Source organism: Mytilus galloprovincialis, chromosome 4, assembly GCF_965363235.1.
Source record: "Mytilus galloprovincialis chromosome 4, xbMytGall1.hap1.1, whole genome shotgun sequence".
NCBI classification, from domain to species: Eukaryota; Metazoa; Mollusca; class Bivalvia; order Mytilida; family Mytilidae; genus Mytilus; species Mytilus galloprovincialis.
Window position 1 is genome coordinate 59,810,504 of NC_134841.1, and position 22,252 is coordinate 59,832,755.

The 22,252-nt window shown below is 32.6% G+C and overlaps 1 protein-coding gene across 2 annotated transcripts; it reads left to right on the plus strand.

Annotated features, from left to right (window-relative positions):
* Nucleotides 1-2,438: 2,438 nt before the first annotated feature.
* Nucleotides 2,439-14,725, plus strand: LOC143070679 (voltage-gated hydrogen channel 1-like). Of its 2 annotated transcripts, XM_076244878.1 has the most exons (6): nt 2,439-2,541; nt 9,612-9,736; nt 10,667-10,767; nt 11,415-11,468; nt 12,593-12,731; nt 14,077-14,725. In XM_076244878.1, exons 1-6 carry the CDS (start codon nt 2,510-2,512, stop codon nt 14,202-14,204), a joined length of 579 nt encoding a protein of 192 aa, XP_076100993.1. In that variant the 5' UTR covers nt 2,439-2,509; the 3' UTR covers nt 14,205-14,725. The 2 variants fall into 2 exon arrangements, with proteins under 2 accessions (XP_076100993.1, XP_076100994.1); XM_076244879.1 differs by lacking the exon at nt 12,593-12,731.
* The last annotated feature ends 7,527 nt before the right edge of the window (nt 14,726-22,252 follow it).

The following is a 22,252-nucleotide window of genomic DNA, read 5'->3' on the forward strand; positions in this document are numbered from 1 at the left end:
TGGATGTGAAATACCTGAACGTATAAGCATGTTGAGCTATATTTACGAATGATGTCCTTATACCGATGATAAAATTTAGTAAATGTTTTGACTAGTTTGTGATATCGAAAACCCTGGTGTAATAATTTTTCAGTAATACATGAATTTCTCTCGTTAAAATCTAAAACATTGTTACATACACGAGCGAATCGTACAAGTTGAGATATATATGGTGACAAGGGAACGTCACCATCTAAAAATGGATAATTAGCGATAGGAAATGAGAAATCATCACTTTTATCATAAATTTAAGTAGTAAGCTTTCCGTTAATGATATATATATCAAGATTGAGGAAAGAGCAGTGGTCATTGTTAGTATTAGCTTTATTTAAAGTAAGTTCAACATGATAAATTTCTTTAGTATACATACTGAAGTCGTCATTATTGAGAGCTAAAATATCATCCAAATATCTAAAAGTATTATTAAATTTGTGTATCAGATGTTGTTTTGATGGGTCTTTGCAGATTTTTGTCATAAATTGTAACTCATAGCAATACAAAACAGGTCCGCAATAAGTGGTGCACAGTTAGTCCCCATCGGAATTCCGATAACCTGACGATATACGGAATCTCCAAAGCGAACAAAAATGTTATCTAGTAAAAATTCAAGAGCAGATATAGTATCAAAGCATGTCCAATTGACATAGGTTTTTGTTGTTGATTGCTACTAAAAAATGACATAAAGAGTTTGAACATATATATTCACATTCTGACTTTTTAATTGCCCATTTAATTAGATGTGTGATTTTTTTCTTAATGAGAATGTGAGGCAATGTGGTATATAGGGTAGAAAAATCAAAACTTTGAACAGATTCAAAATCACCAATATAAGCATGCAGTTTATCAAGTACTTCCAACGAGTTTTTGACACTCCAAAAGTAATTAATTCCACTATTTTCGAAGGCCTTATTTGAACAATTTATTATCAGGTTTTTGATTGTGCCAAGTGTACTGGTAAGAAGAAAAGATAATTTAGTAGTGGAACAATGGCTTGGAGACGAAATAAATCTATATTTGTAAGGTGTTTTGTGTACATAGTTGGGACTTTCATTGTTTTTGTTTCGGCTTGTAAAGCGGTAGCTAAAAGTTTATGTTTGTTACAGATGTCGTTTTCTGAAAATGGAGTCAGTTGGAATGGTGGTGAATTTGTGATTTCTTTTTGTAGAACCTCAATGTAAAATTTACGTCAAACAATAATAATATTATTAGCAGCTTTATCGGCCGGGACAGAAACAAATTCCTTGGCTAGTTCTTTTAGTTGATGTTTGATACGAGAAATAGGTTTATTGTGGTTATTGTTAAGAGTAAAATGTTCCTTAAAATGCTCAATATGTATATCAACAATGTTTATAATTGAATTGGCGATATTTAGGTCCTTTACTGAGGAAAGATTTCAACTCTCGGTCTTGAACGATGTTAAGATCTCCTGTTATAACATGGGAAATGGGTCCATAAATGTATTTGGAATTACTGCAATTACATGAAGTAGGTGTATTTTCACTGATATTAACTGGCTATAATTAAACACAAATTTCCGGGTAGATTTCTTGTAAATATAACAAATAAGAGGGAGCTCAGTATTATCAAAATATCCAGGAATTTGTTCTTTAACAGAATGGTCGTTAACATGATCAAACCCTTTATTGACATAATTTATTTTAATAAAATGTTTTTTATGATCTTCAGGACGATCAATTTTAGGAAAAAGTTTAGAATAACAATATGCCATTATAATTTGAACGATTTCATACTTAGGACTGCTATATGAAATTGTGTTGATAAATGATACTTTTGAATTTATTGGGTCTTTTAAAACGATACAGATGTTCTTGAGTGCGTTTAGATAAATACCGTCCAGCTTCCGTACGTACTGAATACCGAATCCCGGTTTGTTTCATGTGAGTAAATAAATAAGACTGTTCGTTTTTCAAGTTATATCAGTTTCAAATTTTAAAGAAAATGTGGTACCATTAAATGTGGACCATATCGTATTGTTGGTGGAAAGACGGGGACATATAAGTCATTTTTTGGCATGACACTTATCGATAGAACATGTCTTTTTCATAGTATATTTTAATAGGTAAGCAATACAATAAAAATCAATAATTAATAAATCAAGGTAAATCTACGAATTTGTCACTTCCTTGTGAAGATCCGGATCTAGACTATAAATCAAACGAGAAAAATGGATGCATCTAAATATACAATTAAAGATAAAGAAAGCGGGTCCATTTAAAGGAAAACAGATATATACCGATACATGAAAGCAAGATTATTTGAAATAATGTAGATAGATAAACTTGGGGTTTAAAGATAAATATTATGCACCAAAACTATACCTCAAAATACCCAATCTAAGTAATGTTTAATTTTGGCCTGAAATAAATCACCCTTATCACTGTTAAATTTTACCTATGCATGATGTAGTCATAAATATTTCTTCCCCATAACAAAGACAAATGTTTTGAATATGGAATACGACGAAGACGTTTCTCATAAAAGGTAAGAATGATACATTTTCATCTGGTAAATTGCAGTATTAAAAACAGTTCTTTTCGTTTAATAAGCTTTCAAATATATAACGCATATGAAAAAACGAGATGTTGGGTATAATCCAAAGAGACAGCAACCCAAACAAAACAAACATCTGAAAGCCATGGATAAGTCAGTATATGTATTCTTTAAAACACTAGACAGGTGTTAAATGAGTGTCATCTATAAAGCTCTCAATCGCCAAAGTTTAGCAAAGGATGGGACTTAAAAAACTGTATTACAAAAGATCGGCCACCAACAAACAATTGCGCCTATAAAAAAAAACCACCATTATTAATAATATTGACATGACATGCGTCCACTTAGACTGTTCTACACGAGTTTACTCGGCAACGGCTTTACAGTACAGGTATGTGCAATGCACAGAACAAACTGTACAAAATGCATGTAAAAACAAAAAAGAAAATTTAAGTTTTAATCTTGCTTCAAACAATAACTGTCCAAATTTGAGAGATTGAACAATATTTGCCATTATGATACAAATAAATAATAACATTTTTAGATATAATCTTTTTAAAATACTAGTATTGGCTCTCATAAATGAACTCAGTATGTACACTAAAGCGACTTATCATTGTTGAACCGACCTAAACTAAATCTAATACTAACAATGAACAAGTTAGTGCCCTTTCCTAGATCTGGGCATACGATACAGTTACAGGGGAGGTAATGACGTTACTAACGTAAATTGTTATTTTCGCGACGTCAAACGGTGACTTATCGGGAAAAGATGTGCAGTTTTCTTCTAATTTTTAGCATTCAAACTGATTTAACTTGAAAAACGAGTTCATGGACCCCCCTATTTTACAATGGCATTTGGTTTGATAACGTGAGAAGATTATGTGTACCAATTTTCATGAAAACGTAAATAGAGCAATTTTTTTAAAATTTGATAAATATACAGCCAAAAATTACGTTTTTTTCCTACAATCATGATCATTTGATAAATTTTAGTTATTTGTAAAAATAAAATGTACAAATTTATGCAATATTTATATAACACAAATTACAAATAATTTAACAAAAAACAGATCGTGTTTATCTTTTAAAACAAAAAAGTTATGTATTTCTGTCGAAAGGAAAAATATGTCCACAAATCCATATTTTGAGGAAATATCTGAAATTTGAACCTCAATTTACTCAAAAAGTAGCACATGAAGTTATATTTTTTATAACATATTTGATTTGATCAGATCTAAAATAGCCTATATGCAAATTTTCATCAACTTGTAAATACAGGATCGGTACCATATTATTGTATTTGTATATCTCAACTTGTTCAATTCATTCGTGTATGTAAAAACGTATTTGATTTTAAAAAAGAATCTCTTGATTATTGATATATAATACACCAGGGCTTTCGATATCACAAACTTGTCAAATCATTTACTTAATGTTATCATCGTTACAACGACATCTCAAAATATAAATCAACATGCAGACATCTTAAACCTTTAGGTATTTCACAATCCATCTTTTATGGTAATATTCCGTATGCAAGGCATAAACGGGTCATCGTTAACCTCAAAAACTATCAAAACCTTTTAAACAGACTCTTTTAAGAGACATAGTTACGATACTGTTGTCAGGTCATTAAAGATGGCATTTTTTAAAATTAACATTGTGTAACTCGTACGGTCTTTGCATCGTAATGAATAGTTACTAAAGGTACCAGGCTTGTGGTTTGATACGCCAGACGCGCGTTTCGTCTAAATTATAAGACCCGTCAGTGACGCTCAGGTCAAAATAGTAAGAAAGCCTAACAAGTATAAAGTTGAAGCGCATTGAAGACACATAATTGAAAACAGTTGTGCCAAATACGACTAAGGCAATTTATGACTTAAAATAAACACATCTATTCTAAAACCAGTTGTTGCAATAATACAGGCTATGTTATTCTCGTATATATATTTTTTTTATAATGGTACAAGTGTGGACACAGATGAGTGTGGATAGTATGTTTGAATGTTTGACAGTGTCTTATGACAAAAGAGAGTTCTATGATTTTCCTATATGTGTTATTTACTGTGTTGCACGATGACAACCAACCTGAGCATTAGGAGTATTGTTTATTTAATATTTAGATTTTATGTTCAAGACGCGCATGGAAGAGACAGTAATTGCATTAGTTACCAAATGATTATGATAGAATATGTTCCACATCTTTGATTTTGGATACATTTTATAGCTAGGAGAGCAACACATAATAGGTTCAATTTTTCGTGATTTTTTTTTTAAATTGGGAGATGATATCTGAGAACATGATATAAGGAACCTGTAATTCAGTGGTAGTCGTTTGTTTATGTGTTACATATTCTTTTTTTCTTTATTTTTTGTACATAAATAAGCCTGTTATTTTTCTCCTTTGAATTGTTTCACATTGTCATTTCGAGACCTTTTTATAGCTGACTATGCTGCACTAGCTTTGCTCATTGTTGAAGGTTGTGCGGTGACTTGTAATTGTTAATTTCGATGTCATTTTGGTCTGTTGTGGAGAATTGTCTCATTGGCAATCATATCACATCTTTTTTTATATGTATTTGCTAACTATTTGTATGGTTCTATATATATATCTTTGTGGTGGCTTGTCAGTATCATTTAGTAAAACACTTTAAAATGTTGAATTGATCCTCAGATAAGAAGACATTTATTGGTTTTTAGTAATGGCAATGCCTAACATGATGCTTGGGCCTGATGAGCTAGAAAGTAAGCTTCTGTGCTGTTTTCTATCAATTCTTTGATAATATCATCTTCAAAGCTGGTGAAAGCAAAACAAATTTGGTCAATGGACAACTAATATTTGGTTCAAACAAAAAATAAAATGCTTTTATCTCCCTGTTAATTACATTGTACCATGGAAGTAGTCAATATAATACTTCCATGGCATGACCAAAATGGTCAATTGACCCCCTAAGGAGTTATTGTCCTTTATAGTCAATTTATAACAATTTTCATAAAATTTGTAAATTTTTACTAACATTTTTCACTGAAACTAATGGGCCGAGTTCATTATAGATAGAAATAATTGTAAGCAGCAAGAATGTTCAGTAAAGTAAGATGTACAAACATATCACCATCACCAAAGCACAATTTTGTCATGAATCCATCTGCGTCCTTTGTTTAATATTCACACAGACCAAGGTGAGCGACACAGGCTCTTTAGAGCCTCTAGTTTAATTCATGTTGATAATTGTTATTTTGCTTTGTATTTCTGTTACCTTTTCCTTCATTAGACTCGGACTTCTTTTAAACTGTGTTTGTTTATTTCACATTTGTTAGAGGTATAGGGGAGTGATGAGATATTATCTTATTCAACATGTTTAACAATGCCGCATTTTTGCGCCTGTCCCAAGTCAGGAACCGTTTTTTTTTTATTTTGGTTCATTTATATGTTTATGAGTTTGACGTCCATTCCCACTGAACTACAATACATTACTATTCATGGGCCAACTGAAGCCCACCTCGGAATGCAGGATTTTTCTTGCTGAGTTGAAGTCCCATTGATGGCATTGGGTTAAGTGTTTTCTGCTCTTTGGTCGGTCTCTTTGACAATTCCTCGTGTCTAATTTTAATTTTATCAATCAGTCCTTTAAGCATAAAAGAAAAGAACATCATTGCAGCACAATCTCTTATTTTATTTTAACTTTATCCTTACATAACAACAAAAAGTTTGAGGCGAAATATCATTATTTTATCAAATCCATTCAGGTTGGATAAATTTCTAAATTTATGATAACACTAGAACACACCCGCGAAATCGCGGGCATATACAGCTTGTAAACTATTGTAGGATAATTTTTTGTCAAAGATATTATGTATGTAGAATTTCATAAAAGGTATGAAAAGCTCTCTCCCTTTTTCCAAAGTCCGATATTTGTTTCCTTTCTGTTAAATTCAATTATTTCGTGTTTCTGGCGTACTAAATAATAATCCTGGTACCTTTGATAACTATTTACACCACTGGGTCGATGCCACTGCTGGTGGACGTTTCGTCCCCGAGGGTATCACCAGCCCAGTAGTCAACACTTCGGTGTTGACATGAATATCAATAATGTGGTCATTTTAATAAATTTCCTGTTACAAAACTTTGAATTTGAATTTTTCGAAAAACTAAGGATTTTCTTATCCCAGGCATAGATTACCTTAGCCGTATTTGGCACAACTTTTTGGAATTTTGGATTCTCAATGCTCTTCAACTTTGTACTTGTTTGACTTTATAAATATTTTGATATGAGCGTCACTGATGAGTCTTATAAAGACGAAACGCGCGTCTGGCGTACTAAATAATAAACCTGGTGCCTTTGATAACTATCGGGCCTCAGACCACAATTATTCTTCTCCTTTGCTACAATGCTTCTTTTGGTAAAAGTCAAATCAAATTAAAAATTTGCACCGTTTCAAACATGAAATAAATGTAACTGCTTATAGAATAGAATAGAATAGAATATCTTTTATTTCCATAAGAGGTACCCTCAAGGGGCATAGTGCATATACATATATGACAATATAAAGTTACAATTTACAAATACAATAAAGTAGAATAATAAAACAGTATGCTAAAGTTAGACATTATAAATATTGCTAACAGTATCCCAGTGTTATATAATAAATGTTTACTCAAGGCAGGTGTTTTGAAATAGCCAAGTTGTTTCAAAATATTAATAGACTCACAGTTTAATAACCAAATAAATTTATTGACCATATCTAAGGAGTAAAATTTTTTACATTCTTTAAATATCAGATCAAATAATAGGTCTCTATCCTTAGAGTATACAGGACATTCTATAAGAAAATGAAGTTCATCTTCCACTTTATTTAAATTGCATTTAACACAAATTCTTTGATGAACTTCTAATTTGGAATATCTCCCAGTTTCAATTTTGAGTCTATGAGATGAAATCCTGAATTTTGTCAAATCAAAATTATTCAAGATATCTAATAATTTTCTTTACAAAAAGATGTGTTAAATTGACAATATTTTCTTAGTTTTCCTTGGCTATTTTGGCTACAAGCATTCTCCCAAGATTTAACATAGGATACTTTTAAACAATTAAGTAAACATTTTCTGAATTTGTATTTACTAAAATTAATAAAGTTACTAGGCAGATCAATACTTTTACATAGGTGTCTGACACTTATATATCGACCATTATTAGTCTAATAAAATGTGCTTCTAGGACAATCCATCAGTGCTTTTTCTTTTGGGAGCCTTATTAACATGCCAATGGTAGGATATGAATCTTGTATTAATGACCAAGACCGACTAAGGCTAATTTGAGGGGTGGTCGGGAGGGGTCCTGATCCCGAAATTCCGTGCTTAAAACCATGAAGTCCCGAGATGTAGAATTTAAAGAAACTTATATCCCGAAATCCCGAAATCGAAAAATATATTCCCGGATCACGTATTAAAGGATCAACCCCCAAATCAGGAGCTTAAAAACACCCGATCCCGACGCCCGCCCCCCCCCCCCCCCCCCCCAAAGGTCCTGCCTTCCTCTTATCTCTACCTTACTTTCATTTTTGCCAAATCAATATTTTCCCTTTCAACAATAAATTTGTATGCCCCATTTATGGGCATAATGTTTTCTAGTCTGTGCATCCGTGCGTTCGTTCGTTCGGTAGCCCGTCCTTCCGTCTGTCCCGCTTCAGGTTAAAGTCTTTGGTTGAGGTAGTTTTAGATGAAGTTGAACATGTTTTACTTGTTTATGCAAGTGGTATGACCCCTTAAATAGTAAACATTTCAAAGAAAACAGTAGGCAGAATCAGGGACTTTCTATACTAACATAGAATACAGAGAGGTTCTATATATTAAAGTAGTATAATCGTAGTTTACATGTAGATAAACCCGAAAAATAATTGTCCTCTCTTAGGAGGTATATATTTTATAGTTGTGATTCTTGCGATCTAAACACCATGATATGCTTAGGGTAGATCTTTTTGTTGATACCACTAAAACACTAAAAGATATTGAACAATATGAAGACGACAACCGATGGATGGCGATGTATATAAACCTTTTTCTGGATTTTTGTTCCCTTTTCGGAATTTTTCATTAAAAAGGTAAAAAAGGAAACACAAATTAAAATGGACATGTGTATGTTTACTTGATTTTGTTTTAATGTCTTTTTAATCGAGATTAGCTCCTTCTATTGATATTTCATAGTGTGTTTTTTTATGCTGTAATGTTACATTACTGTCTCTTGTTAGGGCGAAGGTTTGCGCATATTTAAACATTTAGAGTCACGGCATTTTTATGCACTTGTCCCAAGTCAGCAGCCTGTTGTTCAGTGGTTGTCGTTTGTTGGTATGGTTCATACGTGCTTCTCGTTTCTTTTATTATGCCCCACCTACCATAGTAGAGGGACATTATGTTTTCTGGTCTGTGCGTCTTTCCGTCTGTTCGTTCGTCCGTCCGTCCGTTCGTCCCACTTCAGGTTAAAGTTTTTGGTCAAGGTAGTTTTTGATGAAACTGAAGTCCAATCAACTTGAAACTTAGTACACATGTTCCTTATGATATGATCTTTCGTATTTTAAAACCAAATTAGACTTTTGACCCCATTTTCATGGTCCACTGAACATAGAAATTAAAAGTGTGAGTTTCAGGTTCAAGTTTTTGGTTAAGGTAGTTTTCGATGAAGTTAGAGCCAAATCAACTTGAAACTTAGTACACATGTTCCCTCTTGGTTGATATTTTTACTTTTAAGGCCAAATTAGTTTTTTTACCTAATTTCACGGTCCATTGAACATGGAAAATGATAATGTGAGTGTGTACTTTGGACACATACTTGTTCTATATAGATTAGACCGTTGTTTTTCCTGTTTGAGTTTTAAACACTAGTCATTTCGTGAGCCCTTTATCGTTTGCTGTTCTGTGAGTCAAGGCTCAATTTTGAAGGCCTTACTTTGACCAATAATTTATAACTTATTTATACATTGTGACTTGGATAGAGAGTTGTCTCATTGGCACTCATGCCACATCTTATTTATATGTAGAAAGTCTGGCTTTTTTCTATTTGCAGCTGGAAAGACAAGCTTGGCTGTATTCTTCACAACAAATTGTTCCATGCTTTTGTTGTTGTTTTGATAGTATTAGATGCTCTCATAATACTGATGTTGTTACTTGTTGATTTGAATGTTATACCAGGTAAGTAAAATAAAATATCAATAAAATAAGATGGGAAGCTATTACATTTGTGTCGACAAGACGATTGTAACTCACAATGCAAATTTAGAAAATAGACATATTTCATCATATGTCATCCCATATGTAATAAACCCGATGACTTATTAACACCAACTCACATTCCCTATTCAATACAAGAACATCATTCGGTTTATCGCCGACAGTCCTTCAATCTATATAGAGATACATAGGAGAAAAGTCCGTTAATCTTGATTTATTAAAGAAACCATTTGAAGATCGGTTGAATTTCACATCAGCATTAAAAGGTGTACAATTTATTTGATACATGCGTCAAAATGATAAAGGTTTGCGAATGTCAAAATGGAATTTTATGCAACTGTCATACAAGTGAGAGGTTAAGCTAGCCATAACACCAGGTTTAATCTGTCAGCGTATATTTGTTCTGCCAAACAGACGTTCCACTACAAACTTTGTTATAAACAATGTCATAATAACTGTTCCTGTTGTAGCAAAAATTATTTTCTATTTTTTCCCCGTTAGGAACATATGCTGTAATATTTAGTCCAGTGGAAATAATATTCCAGAATACGTGACAAATCCAACATTTTCTACATATTAAGGGAATGACTGTATATACCAACCCATGAATACAACAGTTGTTTTCCATTCGTTTAATGTGTTTGGGCTATTGATTGTGCCATTTATTAAGGAACCTTGCGTTTGAAATTTCATTGGAATTCGATATTATTTTGTTATTTTACTTTTAAAAAAATCTTAAAATTTACATAAAAAAACCGTCGCCTTGATATTCCACACATTATTATAGGTTTAGAATTTTTTCTTTCAGAGTCTTACTTGATAGTGGTCGATATAAAATATTTCAAATGCTTGAAAAATATCATGCTTATTATCTATTTTTATTTTCTATAGTACCAGGAGAAACTGAAGAAGCCAAAGCCAAAAACCATAAAAACGTGGAAAATGGACTTCATTACTTTGGGTTTTCCTTGATCTGTTTCTTCGTTATTGAGGTAATTAATATTTCATTTTGTGAGCCTTTAAATAAAACCAGTCACTATTTGAATATACCATTTATATGGTGTATGTCCCAAATCAAGAAAGTGATTTGCTAAATGGCCACTACCCATTTATTTCTGTAAATGCTGATTTGTATTTCCCATGTTTCTTCTTTTTTTGCATCAAGCGTTAAATCTAGATCCCTTGACCACTATTTCCGGCCGTTTTGGTATATTTATTTGTTTTCTATTTGCCGGCTTTGTTATAACACGAGCAACACGACGGGTGCCACATGTGGAGTAGGATTTGCTTACCCTTACGGAAATCACCCCAGTCTTTTGTAGGGTTCGTGTTACTGGTGTACCCCTATTTGTGACATTTTTACCTATTGCGTCTGTTTGTTTTGTTCACGCATCATTTTCAATATAATGGAATTTGATACGATTATTGTACAAATGAGAAGTTTATCGCTATTAAAACATACCAAAACCACCATTTTCTACATAAAAAAATGCCTGTACCATTACAGGAATATAACAGTTGATATCCATTCGTTTGATGTGTTTGATCTTTTGATTTTGCTGTTTGATTAGGGACTTTCCGTTTTGAATTTTCCTCGTAGTACAGTATTTTTGTGATTTTATTTTTTTCTAACTTTCAGATTGCTTTAAGAATTATTGTTGATGGAGCGGAATTTTTTAAAGATAAACTCAACGTAAGTTCAAAATACAAGTGAGAGGTTTAGCTAGCTATAAAACCAGGTTCAATCCACCATTTTCTACATAAGAAAATGCCTGTACCAAGTCAGGAATATGACAGTTGTTATTCATTCGTTTGATGTGTTTGAACTTTTGATTTTGCCATTTGATTGGGGACTTTCCTTTTTGAATTTTCCTTGGAGTTCAGTATTTTTGTGATTTTACCTTTTGGTCCTAACATGGCATTTTTTGAAACAGTTCAAACGAGCTAAAACAACAACCAGATTCATGAAAAACAAATATATCAAACAATAACCAACGACAATGACAACCACTGAATTACAAGCTCCTGACTTGGAACAGTCATATGCAGAATGTGGCGGACAACGACAACCACCGAACTACAGGCACATGACTTAGACAGGTACGTGCATAATGTGATTGGGCTTAACATGTTTATGAGCACCCTTGCCAAAATGGACAGTGGTGTAGCATCACACCGTCAGTTCGAACTATAAAAAAACAACATGAAATTTGTTGACTGATCAGATATGCTTGAAGCACAAAACAACTAACTGGAAGACTAAAGAAACAATTAATAGATCTAAGAGTACTCGGAAGTTACTGAACTAAAACTGTTTTATTATGTATATAGTAATGATAAGTTCATATCAACAACAATTGGATTGTTTTCTTCTTGCAACTTTGTTGGTTTTCTTTGTTAATGTTAGCCTTTTCCCCGAAAAAATAACTCTACCTTATTTTAGACAACTTTGTTATTTGTGTTTTGTGTTTTATAACATTCTTTTTTCTCTATTGGATCATTGTCCTAATTTTGCACCAATCGGTAACACCGTTAGAGATGTAAAATCATGTAAAAATTAAGAATTGTCAGTTCTATTTAGGTTTTTGATGTCGTGATAGTGTTACTGTCATTTATATTAGGTCTGGCTCTAACGTTTGCACAAATCAGTAACAACGTTAGAGATGTTATTATTCAGTATTGTCATTTATAATTTAGGGTTTGTTGCCGTGTATGCATTACTGTCATTTATATTAGATCTGGTCCTAACGTTTCAACTTTGCACCAATCAGAACACCGTTAGAGATGTAATAATTCAGTATTGTCATTTCTATTTAGGTTTTTGATGCCGTTATAGTATTACTGTCATTTATATTAGATCTGGCTCTAACGTTTGCACCAGTCAGTAGAGCAGTTAGAGATGTGGTAATCCTTATGATCCTTCTGCGACTATGGAGATTTTTTAAATTGATATGTGGTAAATATGCTCGCTCAATGAACAAATACATACATGTATGTGATGAACAGCTCTCTTAAAAAAACCACTTAAATGTGTGGTAATTAAGCTCTGTTAAAAAAGATATGTGTGGTAAACTTGCACGGATTAAATATTTGGTAAATATGTTCTCTTAACATGCAAATCAAGGGTGAATATGCTCTGTTAACAAAATCTGTGGTAAATATGTTCTCGTAACATGCAAATCAAGGGTAAATATGCTCTGTTAACAAAATCTGTGGTAAATATGCTCTGTTAACAAAATGTGGTAAAAATGCTCTGCTAAAAACAAATATGTGGAAAAGATATTCTGTTAACAAAATATGTGGTTAAATGCTCTCTTTACAAACACATCTGTGATAAATATACTCTCTTGACAAATAAAAATATGTGGCAAATATCCTCTATCAACAAACGAATATATTTTTTTCTTTTTGTATTAAGAATGACATATAGAGTTGCTTTTGAGCTTTGGGTCTTTTGATTTTGTTTTCCTGAAGACAATATTTGATAGAGCTATCTACAATATTTGTTTATTTTGAATATGTTTTGTTTATAAGATTTTGTTTAACAACTGTAAAAGAGAGACGAAAGATACCAGAGGGACAATCAAACGCATTCGTCAATAATAACCTGACAACGCCATGGCTTAAAAAGAAAAAGGACAACAGACAATAAATACACGGACCACAACATAGAACAACAAGAATCCAACCAAACATTGAGGGAATGATGTCGGGTGCTCCGGATAAGTAAGCGATAACACACATCGTGTTGCTCATGTTTGTACGTATACAAATCCGGTAATACGTATGATTCGATAGGTCACATTCGAGAAAAGGGGAAGGTTTGAAGTTACGACATTAGGGACATATCAGATATTAACGGATATTCCATAAGTGTCTACCAACTCGTGATTGGCGTCCGTAAAGCTTACAAAGAGATGATTTTAACTTCCCCTTTTGTAACTTTTGGTTTAATAGCTACCTTGTGAGCAGCAACACTCTATATCAAGATAAAAATAATATCAGGAAATACAAGCTTTGGAATGTCGTATCAACTTGAGATGATTACTGGTAGTCCGTATGCAGGCGCTGGTGGAATGTTGCTATATAGGTTTGGAAGTTTACAATTGAGAATCTGAAATCATCTCGTTTTGTCGTAAAATATGATGACATGTAAATGTGAATGTCTAATGCACTTCAACATATCAACTGATCGAGATAAATCACAAAACTTGTTTAAAAATAGATTGTATATTTTCTTTTTTAGATGTACTTTATTTAGATATATGTCAATTAAACCTCTGTTTTTTTGTTTGTTTCAGCCGTTAATATATGTGTACGGAAGGACATGAAAGAAGAATTAGAGAAAGAAAGGACAGCGAGAGTAAAAGCAGAGGAGGAACGGGACCATTATAAAGAAGTTTTACAAAAGATACAAAATGATTCATAAAGCTTTGCTCAGTTCATTATTTTAATATTATATAATATTATTCATTTATCCTATTTTATGTGATTCAAGAATGCACTCCAATGAGGGTTATATAATTTATATAAGATTATGTCACTGAGATCTATTAGTTATCATCGACTTGAAAAGCGGACTTCACAACTAGTCACTGTGGCCTTGAATCTAGCTGTCTTGAAAGAACCGTCAGTAAATGAAGTAAAAAATATATACATCACGATAATGTCAAAAAAACATCGACAACTGAAAGTATTTGCGACGTCAAAACAATACCATCTGCCCCACTTAAGGATTAAGTTCCTGTGTGGGCACTAGATAGACATCAAAAGTTAAGTTGGTGGGAGGCTCAAAAACGGAAAATAACCCGAATTTAATACTAATCTAACTTATGCATATACAGTAAATTTGCCCTGATAGAATTGTCATTAGATTAGATATATAATGCATTATTTTCCTGTTTATTTTTCAAATTGTCATAAGATTAAACCGCTTATATTGAAATATCATTCTATCTTATTTTTTTTATAACGTGAAAAAACCATTAGTCGAAAGAAACTCAGTTAAAAATAAAATACCTTACGACAAGATTGAGCAAAAAAGAGTTTTTTTGTTGTTTTTTACATCAGCGTTAGTCTCTCGAGACAATAACGGTGAATAGTAAAAGAAAGGACTTTAAAAACAAATCATTTCCTTTTAAAAAAAATTGGACAAAAAGATCAGAGAGAAAAAAGTTACCAGCAAAAACAATAACATTTTAAACAAACAAACACATCAACAAAAATGAATAAAATTAAACCAGTTATTTGTTTATAGCTTATACCATCACTTAAAAATTTATCTTAACTGTAACCTGAAACAAATCTGCATTAGTGTAAATGTAAACAGTCTTGTATTATCTTGAAAATCATCAAAGAAAATCTTATAAAAGTCAAAAGGACTATGAAGAACCACCTACATTCCTTCTAAAAGTTTTTTTTTTAAATAATATTTTCTGGAGTTATTGCCCTAAATTGGCGGGTTGTCTTTACATAGTTTTTTTTTATACTTTTGCCGAACTAAATCAACAATCTACAATTTTCGAAACTGCCAATACGATATATACCAACAACATACTCCTTATATCAAACATTTTATATTTCAGAGTGATTTCATCTGCCCATATAAATAGTGTCCTGTGAATACGATCTGGCACCATGCCCATTAATCTATGCAAGTGTATGAAATAACTGCCCAATGTGTATGGTAATTGAAACTCATCCCATGTCTCCCATGGCAAATGGGATGGGTGTGTATTTACTTACACCAATGAAAAATATACATGCTTTCGGCGGAATCGCACTAATAAATGAAAATGCGTGCAGCCCCAAATTGCAAAGCTATTTTTGACAACAGGACTTACAAATGAATCAAAGTGTTTTTTATAGACGTCATATGAAATTCTTCCAATAGCTTTGCACTTAGCTTTTACCAGACTTGATGTTTTGTTTGTTGACCTAGCAGCTGTAAGTGTTTTCAGTTATGTTTAAATCCAGAAATTCATCGTTCAAATACGTAAGGTCGGTATGACATGGAAAACGTTACACTTACATGCATTGGTAGTCATTTTATTGACAATAACCATTAATATAACTCATCGAAAAAGTAAAATAGCAACGAAAATGAACTCCAAGGAAGACTCAAATCGGAAATCCCTAATCAAATGGCAATATTAAAAGCTCAAACACATCAAGAGAATGGAAAACAACTGTCATATCCATTATAGGTTACTCAATGTCAGTATGTGGTAACGGTGCAAAGAAATGAAAAAGAAACAAAAACATAATTTCCTCCCCAATGTCAACATCAATTTTTAAATATTTTTAAGTACATCGGTATGCTCATTTGTTAAAACATTAATTGACAGTGAAACACGTGGACATCCCTGTTTCAAAAAGTAAAAAAAAAAACAATAATGCAGAACATGATGGAAAACCAAAAACGGAAAGTCCCTTATCACCAGCCCAGTAGCCAGTACTTCGGTACTGGTACTGGCATGAAAATACGGATTTTTTTGTTATTAAAATTTGCTGTTACAAAATGATAGAAATTATTATAAATGAAGGAATGTATCTCCCTCATGCAAAGCTCCGATTCCTTTCACGGATTTGGCTAAACTGTTTGGACCTTTTGGATTATAGCTCTTCATCTTTTATATAAGCTTTGGATTTCAAATATTTTGGCCACGAGCATCACTGAAGAGACATGCATTGTCGAAATGCGCATCTGGTGTAAGAAAATTGGTACCGTTAATTTTATTATCAAATGCCAATAATATTAAAAGCTTAAACTCAATCCACAGGTTTCTATGGAACGCCACAGCTGTCTTATGTGGAACTCTAATATCACTGTATGTTGTGTTCTCATTACTTAATATGGTTTTGACATTACGTAATGATGTTTTGATACAACTCAATATGGAATAGTCATTACTTATTGATATTTTGATATTACACGATATGGTTTCGTATTGACTTGATATAGTTTTGTCATTACTCGATATGGTTTTGTCATTACTCAATATGGTTTTGTCATAACTCAATATGGTTTTGTCATTACTCAATATGGTTTGTCATAACTCGATGTGGTTTCACCATTATCTAATGTGGTTGTGTCATAAGTCAATGTGGTTTGAACATTACTTGATGTGGATGTGACTTGACGTTATGTTGTTGTTTCATTACATGATGTGGGTTTGTTATTTCGTAATGATCACTTGCCTATTCTTGATATGGTTTTAACATTACGTAATGATGTTTCAAAATTTAACGATTTTACACTACATGATGTGTTTGTTTCATTATTTGATGTGATCTTGTCATTCTTTGATGTGGTTATATCCCATTACTTGATGAGGTAAAACCACGTGACCAATTCGGAAAAAAACCTGTTCTATTTTTAGATATATTTCCATGTTGTATACTATGAGCCTTGAATGAGTGTGGCCATCCATCGAATAAGATTTCAAATTAAAGTTAGGGTTACTGTATAAGTAAAACTTTGAGTTAGTCTTCGATTTCGATTTCAAGCCATTATTAAAATTAAAGTTCTAGTTAGCATTGAGTTCGAGTTGAACTTCAAGTTTGAGTAGAGTTCTAGTTACAACTTTGAATTTGAGTTTCTTTTTGAGGTAGAGTCTGAGTGAGAGTCGAATTTAAGTCTTATTTAGATTAATTAAGATTTCGAGTTGAAATTCGGTCTATCTTATACGAGTTCGTATTTAAATTTTCTATCGGGGACCAAGGGCTTTTGCTCGGGCTTCCGAGAAGAGGGCTCCTTGAAATGCGTACAAAAGATAAACAATGTTACAGTATACCAGACGCAACATAGAAGTTGAAATAAAATTAGATGTGATGTGATTGCCAATGAGACAGCTATCCATCAGCGTTTAAATGCAGTGGATGTAAGAAATCATATATAGGCAACCGCACAGTTATAAAAGGCCACCATGTGAAAAATAATTCCCCCGCACTCCACTTTAAAGTAACTGTATCATAACAAAGTCAACGTACGGCTTTCTTTGAAAAATTACTGTGTAATTGATGCTCCTGCAGATGCAAAGTGTTATTTTGAAATAACTATAACATTTAACCGCTAATACCCCAAAAAATGGCAAAAGTCAATTATCTCCAAAAAGAGCATTAATTAATAAAATTAAAAACCCTGGCCACATGCGCACCTTCAATATATGTACAAATAGCCAGCAGAGTGAAAACTTTCTAGCACTCAAACGGTAGGAAGAGTTATCTGAAAATGCTCCTTTTATGTAAGTTAATTTCCCCAAAAATGAAAAAGTTCAACTATGATCTACCAAAAGAGCAAATATTAATAAAAATCAAAACCCTGACCACATGCACTCCTTCAATTTACTGGTATGTACAAACAGACAGTAAAAAGAAATTTTCATAAGGTTCAAACTGTAGGAGTAGTTATGCGGATAACAGAATACAGTGATTTGGTTTTATTTAGTAGTTCACATTCGAGGGAAAGATGACAGTATTATGAGTACGACAACTGGAACATATCCGTCGTCACATGTGAAACAGATATTCAAAAAAAAAAATCCCAGTTAGTGCGAGGTAGATGAGAGAATTCAATAGATAAAAATAAAATATTGATATTCTTATATGTTCAAATAATCATTTACGCTAGCAAACCAATGAGATAATTCTTATTTTATAGTATTGATGCTTTGTCGGTTAGTCCGAGTCCTCAATATCCCCAGCGACATCAGCGGTAGTGAGACACAACAAACCTATATTCCGTCGTCGATAGTGGCGTCGGCGTCTCCATTGTTTAAATCGTTAGGTTGCTAGTTTTTTACATTTTTCATTTCGGGAACTTTTATAGCTTACTATGGGGTATGGATTTTGCTCATTGTTAAAAACCATACAGTCTTTTTTTAGTTAAATATTACCGATTTAAACTGTTGTGGCAGAATAAATTTGTAAACCACCATGAAATGTTTTAAAACTTGTAAAGGAGTCATTCTTCAATATCAAGAAAAAAGCATCTACAAAAAAAACATGTATCTATAAATGTACAGCCGGTCGACATAACGTTATACACTGACATCAGCAATATCAGGCGAGACACAGGGTTCCGCGGAATATTTTACAAAATTATATAGTACTGCTTCTATTTGAAAATGAAAGGGGTGGGTGGGAGGACGGAATTACAGGACCAAGTGATTTGGGAATATGCCAATTATGTCAGAAATAATGTAAACTTTTAGTACTCTTTTCTAATTATTGTCTGCCGTTTCCCTTTTTCATACCAAACAACTCTGAACAACCACTCGAACTTTAATTTGAACTTTAACTCAATGGGTAGCGATGCCCATCCAAAGAACATAAAATAAACGACATATTTAAATCTGTTTAAAAAAGAACATAATTTTTCCGAAATTCTCACGTGATTTTACCTCATCAAGAAATGGGATAACTACATGAAAGAGTGACAGGACCACACCAACTAATGAAACAAACACATCATGTCGTGTAAAATCGTCAACTTTTGAAACATCACTACGTAATGCTAAAACCATATAAAGAATAGACAAGTCATCATTACGAAATAACAAAACCACATTATGTAATGAAACAAAAACATAACGTTTAGTCACATTTACATCAAGTAATGTAAAAACCACATTGACAAATTACACAATGATATTGCTGATGTCAGTGTATAACGTTATGTCGACCGGCTGTACATTTATAGATACATGTTTTTTTGTAGATGCTTTTTTCTTGATATTGAAGAATGACTCCTATACAAGTTTTAAAACATTTCATGGTGGTTTAAAATTTTATTCTGCCACAACAGTTTAAATCGGTAATATTTAACTAAAAAAAGACTGTATGGTTTTTAACAATGAGCAAAATCCATACCCCATAGTAAGCTATAAAAGTTCCCGAAATGAAAAATGTAAAAAACTAGCAACCTAACGATTTAAACAATGGAGACGCCGACGCCACTATCGACGACGGAATATAGGTTTGTTGTGTCTCACTACCGCTGATGTCGCTGGGGATATTGAGGACTCGGACTAACCGACAAAGCATCAATACTATAAAATAAGAATTATCTCATTGGTTTGCTAGCGTGAATGATTATTTGAACATATACGAATATCAATATTTTATTTTTATCTATTGAATTCTCTCATCTACCTCGCACTAACTGGGATTTTTTTTTTTTTTGAATATCTGTTTCACATGTGACGACGGATATGTTCCAGTTGTCGTACTCATAATACTGTCATCTTTCCCTCGAATGTGAACTACTAAATAAAACCAAATCACTGCATTCTGTTATCCGCATAACTACTCCTACAGTTTGAACCTTATGAAAATTTCTTTTTACTGTCTGTTTGTACATACCAGTAAATTGAAGGAGTGCATGTGGTCAGGGTTTTGATTTTTATTAATATTTGCTCTTTTGGGAGATCATAGTTGAACTTTTTCATTTTTGGGGAAATTAACTTACATAAAAGGAGCATTTTCAGATAACTCTTCCTACCGTTTGAGTGCTAGAAAGTTTTCACTCTGCTGGCTATTTGTACATATATTGAAGGTGCGCATGTGGCCAGGGTTTTTAATTTTATTAATTAATGCACTTTTTGGAGATAATTGACTTTTGCCATTTTTTGGGGTATTAGCGGTTAAATGTTATAGTTATTTCAAAATAACACTTTGCATCTGCAGGAGCATCAATTACACAGTAATTTTTCAAAGAAAGCCGTACGTTGACTTTGTTATAATACAGTTACTTTAAAGTGGAGTGCGGGGGAATTAATTTTCACATGGTGGCCTTTTATAACTGTGCGGTTGCCTATATATGATTTCTTACATCCACTGCATTTAAACGCTGATGGATAGCTGTCTCATTGGCAATCACATCACATCTAATTTTATTTCAACTTCTATGTTGCGTCTGGTATACTGTAACATTGTTTATCTTTTGTACGCATTTCAAGGAGCCCTCTTCTCGGAAGCCCGAGCAAAAGCCCTTGGTCCCCGATAGAAAATTTAAATACGAATTCGTATAAGATAGACCGAATTTCAACTCGAAATCTTAATTAATCTAAATAAGACTTAAATGCGAATCTCACTCAGACTCTACCCCAAAAAGAAACTCAAATTCAAAGTTGTAGCTAGAACTCTAGACTACTCAAACTTGAAGTTAAACTCGAATTTAATGCTAACTAGAACTTTAATTTTAATAATGGCTTGAAATCGAAATCGAAGACTAACTCAAAGTTTTACTTGAACAGTAACCCTAACTTTAATTTGAAATCTTATTCGATGGATGGCCACACTCATTCAAGGCTCATAGTATACAACATGGAAATATATCTAAAAATAGAACAGGTTTTTTTCCGAATTGGTCACGTGGTTTTACCTCATCAAGTAATGGGATATAACCACATCAAAGAATGACAAGATCACATTAAATAATGAAACAAAGTTAACAAACACATCATGTAGTGTAAAATCGTCAAATTTTGAAACATCATTACGTAATGTTAAAACCATATCAAGAATAGGCAAGTGATCATTACGAAATAACAAACCCACATCCACATCAAGTAATGTTTAAACCACATTGACTAATGACACAACCACATTAGATAATGGTGAAACCACATCGAGTTATGACAAACCATATTGAGTAATGACAAAACCATATTGAGTTATGACAAAACCATATTGAGTAATGACAAAACCATATCGAGTAATGACAAAACTATATCAAGTCAATACGAAACCATATCGTGTAATATCAAAATATCAATAAGTAATGACTATTACATATTGAGTTGTATCAAAACATCATTACGTAATGTCAAAACCATATTAAGTAATGATAAAACAACATAAAGTAATATTAGAGTTCCACATAAGACAGCTGTGGTGTTTCATACGTAGGTCTTTGTACTTTCAATCAAAGACGAGACATTCTTAAACAAAACACCAGTTGATTAGTTTTATAAGTTTGAGTAGCAGCTGTAAGCTCCTGAATACCGTATGAGTTTAAAAATATATAATACAGCATACGCAGATGACGTTGAAATATTGCTTCTCAGGGACGGAAATGTTATATATTTTTTTTAAATAAAGTGTCCTCAATTTTGATGATGAGAAAAACTCTAGATTAATATGCAAAATAACAATACGCAAATAAATAGTATCACATTTTTTTCTGTATAATCGCTTTCACTGCGGACAAATTTTGGTGAATTTAACGGACAATCATTTTAAAGTAGAACAGGCAGGTGAGCCAATAATGTATCGTTGTTTGTATGGAGTTTTGTGAAGCTTTTGGTATCCAAAACAAACAAGGTAAGTCTTAAGACTTACTGATCAATGGACTATTTAATGAGGCAACGAATGACTTATGCTTCGCCAAGATATCATATTTATCAAAAGATACATTTTGTACATGAGATTATCCGAGAGTTCATTTATTCCTTATACGTATACTGTAAACCA